The sequence below is a fragment of the Homarus americanus genome, unplaced genomic scaffold, assembly GCF_018991925.1.
Source record: "Homarus americanus isolate GMGI-L3 unplaced genomic scaffold, GMGI_Hamer_2.0 scaffold46973, whole genome shotgun sequence".
NCBI lineage: Eukaryota > Metazoa > Arthropoda > Malacostraca > Decapoda > Nephropidae > Homarus > Homarus americanus.
In genome coordinates this window covers 1,358,331-1,364,330 of record NW_024735516.1, presented here as the reverse complement: position 1 = coordinate 1,364,330, position 6,000 = coordinate 1,358,331, and the positions used below count along the sequence as shown (strand labels likewise).

At 39.2% G+C, this 6,000-nt stretch overlaps 1 protein-coding gene across 4 annotated transcripts in view; it reads right to left on the bottom strand.

Annotated features, from left to right (window-relative positions):
• Positions 1–1,984: 1,984 nt before the first annotated feature.
• LOC121871265 (pyruvate kinase-like) overlaps positions 1,985–6,000 on the bottom strand; it is a 49,762-nt gene continuing 45,746 nt past the window's right edge. For all 4 annotated transcript variants that reach the window (XM_042373487.1, XM_042373483.1, XM_042373484.1 and 1 more), the window contains one exon: positions 1,985–2,207. In XM_042373487.1, coding sequence (XP_042229421.1) covers positions 2,195–2,207 — 13 coding nt within the window. In that variant the 3' untranslated portion in view covers positions 1,985–2,194. The remainder of the gene's footprint in view (positions 2,208–6,000) is intronic.

The window sequence follows — 6,000 nt, the reverse complement described above, 5'->3', positions numbered from 1 at the left end:
TTAAAAGAAAGACCGCTGTCCTGACTAATTCTAACTCTAGTAAATCCTTTTGGTCCATAACTAAACACATCTGTAGCAACTTCTGCACTCCCTCTTTCCTCCTCTCTTCCAACCTGATGACTCTATAGCCAACTCTCCCCCTGACAAAGCCAACCTCTTTGGCACCTTATTCTCCTTTAATTCCACCTTAGACGATTCCCACTCTATCCCTTCTACCCCTGCTCCTCCTACTGAACCTATGCACTTTCCTATAATCTCCACTCGCAGGGTTGCCGGTGTATTATCCAGGTTGGATGTGAGTAAGGCGCATGGACCGGACGGAATACCCCCTCGTGTTCTGAGGGAGTATGCTGAAGCCCTGGCCCCGGTGCTTGCTCGCCTCTGTCTCAAAACCCAAACTTTTCCTTCTTCTTGGAAGCATGCCTTGGTTCAGCCCATCCCGAAGAAGGGTGACCTTTCTAATCCCTCTAATTATTGCCTCATTGCCTCTCTAAGATTTTCTTAACTATCTTAAACTCCCATTTTCTCCGTCACCTTGAACGGATCACCAGTATGGCCTTCGCCAGGCGAGATCTACTGGTGATCTGCTCTCCTATTGCACGGTCATCCTCTCTTAGGGATTATGGGGAAACTTTTGTCGTAGCCCTCGACATCTCCAAAGCATTTGACGGGTATGGTACAAGTCTTTGCTATCTAAACTTCCCTCTTTTGATTTCTCTCCCCCTCTTTGTTTTCTCATCTTTAGCTTCCTTGAGAACCGATCCATGCAGTTGTTGTCGAGGGTTCGATCTCTCATTCTTTCTCTACCAGTAGTGGTGTCCCACAGGGTTCTGTTCTTTCACCTACTTTTCACCCGAGCGGAGAGTCAAGCGTCAATTTGTTCGTCAGGAAAAAGACCACCAACCAGCTGTCCAGGTTGGTGGAGAAGTCTGTGCACGAGACCGAGAGCAGCAGCACCAGTGAGGGAGACGACAAAGACCATGACGTGGAGGACGAATTGTTCCAGGCCTTGTACGAGACCCCCATAGGAATGAAAAACACTGACCTTTTCAAGCGTTTCCTGGGGGGAAAAGCCTTCGAAAAATTTTTTTCACTAGGACACCTTCCCCAACAAGGCCATGAGGGAGTTGTTCATCAAATAAAACACCCCCATCCCCTCTAGTGCTGCCGTGGAGCGCATGTTCTCCATGGGCAAGGATGTCTTGAGGCCCAAGCGCAGCAGAATGAGCGACAAGCATTTTGAGATGCAAGTATTCTTGCGGGGTACCAAATGAATAATTAAAATTATATAATATAAATCATAATAAATGATTAAAAATTAATTAATATTTTTTTATTTTGCATGTTACTCCCATACACAGGAGAATACGCGTTTCGGGGCTGCATTTGACGTCACTGAAAATTCGTTGACGCTGACGGCATCAATTTATGAAACCGTTTACGCCGACCCTGATGGCATCAAATTTCTCGGCCGTTTACGCTGACGCTGGCGGAGCCACTTTTTTTCGTTGACGTGTACAACACTGTTCATAGGTGTATCACTAATATAAAGACATCATTAACCTTAAAATTGAGGTTAGGTTCTGAAATAGGTTTCTTCAACAAGGTGACCATTAACCTACCAAGATGTAAACCAGAATTGTTGTATTATTGCTACAGTATCCTTCAATATTGTGAATGTAATAATATTAATGACATTTTTAAAAAGAGGAGATGGAGAGACCATGGGATTTTGGGAATACTGTATGAAAATTCATGCTGCGGTGGCAAAACCAAAATATTATGAGGCCAAAGCTAAGTTGTAGGAGGGTTGACTTTACTTTAAACAAGATTACAGTACAGTACTGTACAGTGTGTCAGATACTGTAGTCAATCTCTTCATAACATTATACTGTAAAGCCATCCAATAAGACAAAAAAAAACGAAAAAATAAATACCCAGTAAATAAGTAAAACATCCACAGTAGGAAGTGACAATAAAGACATGAGTAATATTAGTTTATTTTGGTTTGTAGATTTATACATGGTAATTTAATGTAAAATTACTCGGGAAAGGCTACAGTACTGTAAATGCTTCCCTATAAAGTTGACTAACAGATCTCAAACTGTAATGAATGATATACACAACTCAGTACAGTCCATTTAGAGAGAAAAGTTGTGGTCTGGTATTTGGTTACTGCTTGCCACAACACCTCTTAGGGAACGATCCTAGAAAAGAAAGAACACATTACCAAAACAATAACTACTTTCCTGTAAGAAAAGTATAGAAGTGTATAGCATCTAATTTTTTTTTAATTTCCAAACATTTCACGATTGTAGGTACTGAAAAGACTATATAGAATTTAGTGAATGAAGAAAATATTTTCAGTAGTACCCTCTGTTAGGTAGCTCCTCATAACACTGACTACAAAAGGAGGCATCGTTTGTCCTCAAACAGTCTGATCATTCAGCCACGATGAAGTATTAACTCAATGGGGTCACCCATCAGCTAAACTGAGGCGATCAGATGAAACAGGTGCCCTTTGGGTGGGCAGGATACCCTATATAGGTCCTCTGTGACCATCATCTCACTTCTCTTCATGATAATGGCTCTGCCATCTTGTTTGAAAACCAATCTACTATTTTCTATTTAGTACCTAACTAAATGCAATCAAAATAGACACATACTGACTGATTCTCCCTCAGGTGACTCGCATACTGTTTAAGTAATACAAAAAGCAAAGGGCCCTACTCATATTGTGACACATCAGAGATCACAGCTGGAACTATTAAAACTCCCTATGATCATTGTCATACTGTAAGCTGACAGTACAGTACGTACTGTATAACCACTCTTTCTGAGTTGGAGGTAGTTGGGCACCTCACTGCCTAGTTAGCATAGTACCTCAGTCCAAATTCGTATTTTATTTTTGACTCCGAGACAAAGGGTATTGCCTTCATAAGATTGATCCTGATGTGAGGCGTCTAGTGGCTTCGAGAAAACCATACACAGATTGCTGGTTTAGGGGACTCGGTGAATGACTAAGTTTGCGGGAAGGCAAATCCACAAGATAATACTGTATTCCTTTCCTTATTCATGAAAGATTTCATTTGCTTACAAATGCTCAGAATAAAATCTGTGGCTATTATTTATGTTTGGTTTGGTCAGGAAGTACTTCTGATTGGAGATCAACTCTCTTAAGGAATTTAGGATTGAATTTGTCTAGCTGGTTTTGGATTTACAAGAAGCCACCAAATGGATGGGGTTTGCCAGATTCATATATCCCTCTTTCTGGCAGAGCCCACAGCAAGGCCACCTGGACACACACTGTCCTCCCTGGGGTTTACTGGCTTGGTCAGCTAGATATTTAAAGCTTGCATAGCCATGTTATGGTGAGAGGTGTGTTGATTGGTCAGACAAGGCCTCTAGAAGGTCTCTGCCTCCAAAGGGAAACTATTGTATTTTATCTTCTCTAATCAGGGCTGATAGATTTGACATAAAGGTGGAAGCGATTTCAGATGAATGATTAGGAATTGTCTGAGGACTTAGAATGCCCCCATTTAGCAAGGAGATATCTGGAACTGAGATCGGCCAGAAAAGATGGGTTTAGATATAAATCTAACATTTATTTTGTACCCACTTCTTAAATAAGATGCAAAACAACATTACAGGTATATTAGAATAAAAAGTCAAATACACTTATTTTGGATGATTATGTTAGTGAGAAAGCACAAGCATCAGCTAGTGTATAGAATATTATGATATCAGTGATATAGTATATGTGATGGTACTTGAACAGGTGAAGAGGTTAATCATGATTCAAGAAACATATATTGTACAGTATACTGTCAACTGCATACTTCAGAATTTTTAGAACTTGGAATTTATAACGCTAAAACACACTTGTAATAATGCTCGAGGGACTGATTCAGTTAAAATTTTCAGTGATCTTGCACAACCATCTAATGCACTAGTAATAAAAAGGCTTGCTGCACAACTGTCACTTGTCATGCTTAAATAAAAATTAGGTACCCTTTTTATGATCAGTGGCTAGTGAATGGTCTGGCATACTCAGCATAGCTGTATCAGGGATAGCCACCCAATCCTGTTTGAATGCAGCAGCTAAACAACCTATAATGGTAGCCACTTTTTATCCTCATAGTTAGATCACAATTCTAAAAGGAAAGGGTTTGTTAAGAAGATAAGAGTCGTCTCCCCTGAATAATTATCAGCCTCACACTGGTCGTACAAAACATGACTGGATCCATTATTTATTTATTTATTTATATTTTTTTTAAATCTTACTCACCCCTCAGTTTGAATGATCCTATTCCTAAATCAAGTGAGCAAGAGAAACCATTTCCTCACCATTGATGATGATTGATCCTGAAATCTTGTTCTGGCAGATCTTCTAATACAGGGAGACTTATTATGGGATTGTTGGGACCTTGGGCTAGACTCCTAAATGGCAGCCTGGGTTAATCTTTATCCTCTTATGGTAAATAAACTGACCAAATTTGCCAAAGAACAGTTTTAATAGAGCCACAAACTACCTAATTCAGCAGCCACTCACCTATTGCCATAACTCTACCCTCCTATGAAATTGACCTTGGAATCAAACAGACCCGGGCTGAGACAAACTGTCAATGTTCAATTCCAGTAAATTAAGTTCCAACCTGTGGAAGGCTGAAGGGATCTGAGCCACAAAGCTTTGGGTCAATCAGAATATAGATTACAGGATAAAACTTTAATTTCTGGCTAACAGTCCTTAAGCCAGACAGCTCTTACAATGCAAAGCCAACTTAAACAATTAAGAGGAAGTGGTGTTATAAAAGTTCCACAACTGGATAGCCACACACACCCTACAAGAACTAGCCCATTTTCGTTTTTCAATTGGGTTGATTAATTCGTTCTCCTAAATTTTTTTATGAACAGGTTATTCAGGACCTTCCTGTACAATTCATTGGAAACTTAAAGTCCCCAAACTATAGCAGTTAATTGTCTTGTCAAAGGAAATTCAAAACTGCTCCTGAGAAGTAACTGTGTGCTTTCAAAATACAGGTCAGAAATGATAACTATAGCTAAAGTTCAGAGAAAAAGGGAGACTATCCAAGATCATTTTAACAGCATTAATTCACTCAATACTTAATCATCGAACTAAACATTGACTTTAAAGGCAGTAGGTAGGAGGCAGCTACCAAACAGGGAGGTACTACCGCCTGGGAAGATATTGGAAGCATAATGTGTTGTCTAATGGTAGACCCTGCTGCTATATGGCTTTGCAAAAATTGTGACCAAGTCCCAGGTTGCTGATCTGATTTTCTGCCTCATTTACACACAATTGCAGGGTCTCAATTGTTTCTCTTGCTATTGACAACACAACATACATATATCGTTTCTCACTAATGAACTTTTTTTCAATTCTTTATGGTTCCTTATTATTATTATTATTATTATTATTATTATTATTATTATTATTATTATTATTATAGCAGTGTTTTCAGTATTATAATTATCATTATTATTTTATTTTTATTTTTGTATTTTTTATTATAAATTTTACTAATCTGAATTATTATTACGTTTTCGCCCCCCGGACCCTGATGTGGGTCGGTGACCTGTGTCCGGGTGGGCTAATACCCGTAAAAAGATACCCAGGATACACTCGACTAGAAACTGAACTGAGGAAGGGATTAGAAAGTTTCCTCCTCCCTAACTTGCAAATTAAATCTGAGAAAAATGAAGATTCAGAAGAGAGAGAGAGACAGAGGTTCTCTACTACTGTACTCATAGTAATAATATGGATACTGTATAGCACTCACAGGAGTATAACCTCCAAAACATACTTTCCCAGCCATAAAACCAAGTACAATTTGTCTAGGAACCCATACAGTCAAGTCAATTGGACTTGACCCAGGAATGGGATATCTATCCCAAGGACAGGAGATAAGCTTTAATCTCTTTTAATGTCCCAAGTCCAAACAGTAATGTTATGTTTCTTATGGTTTATGTAATCCCTTC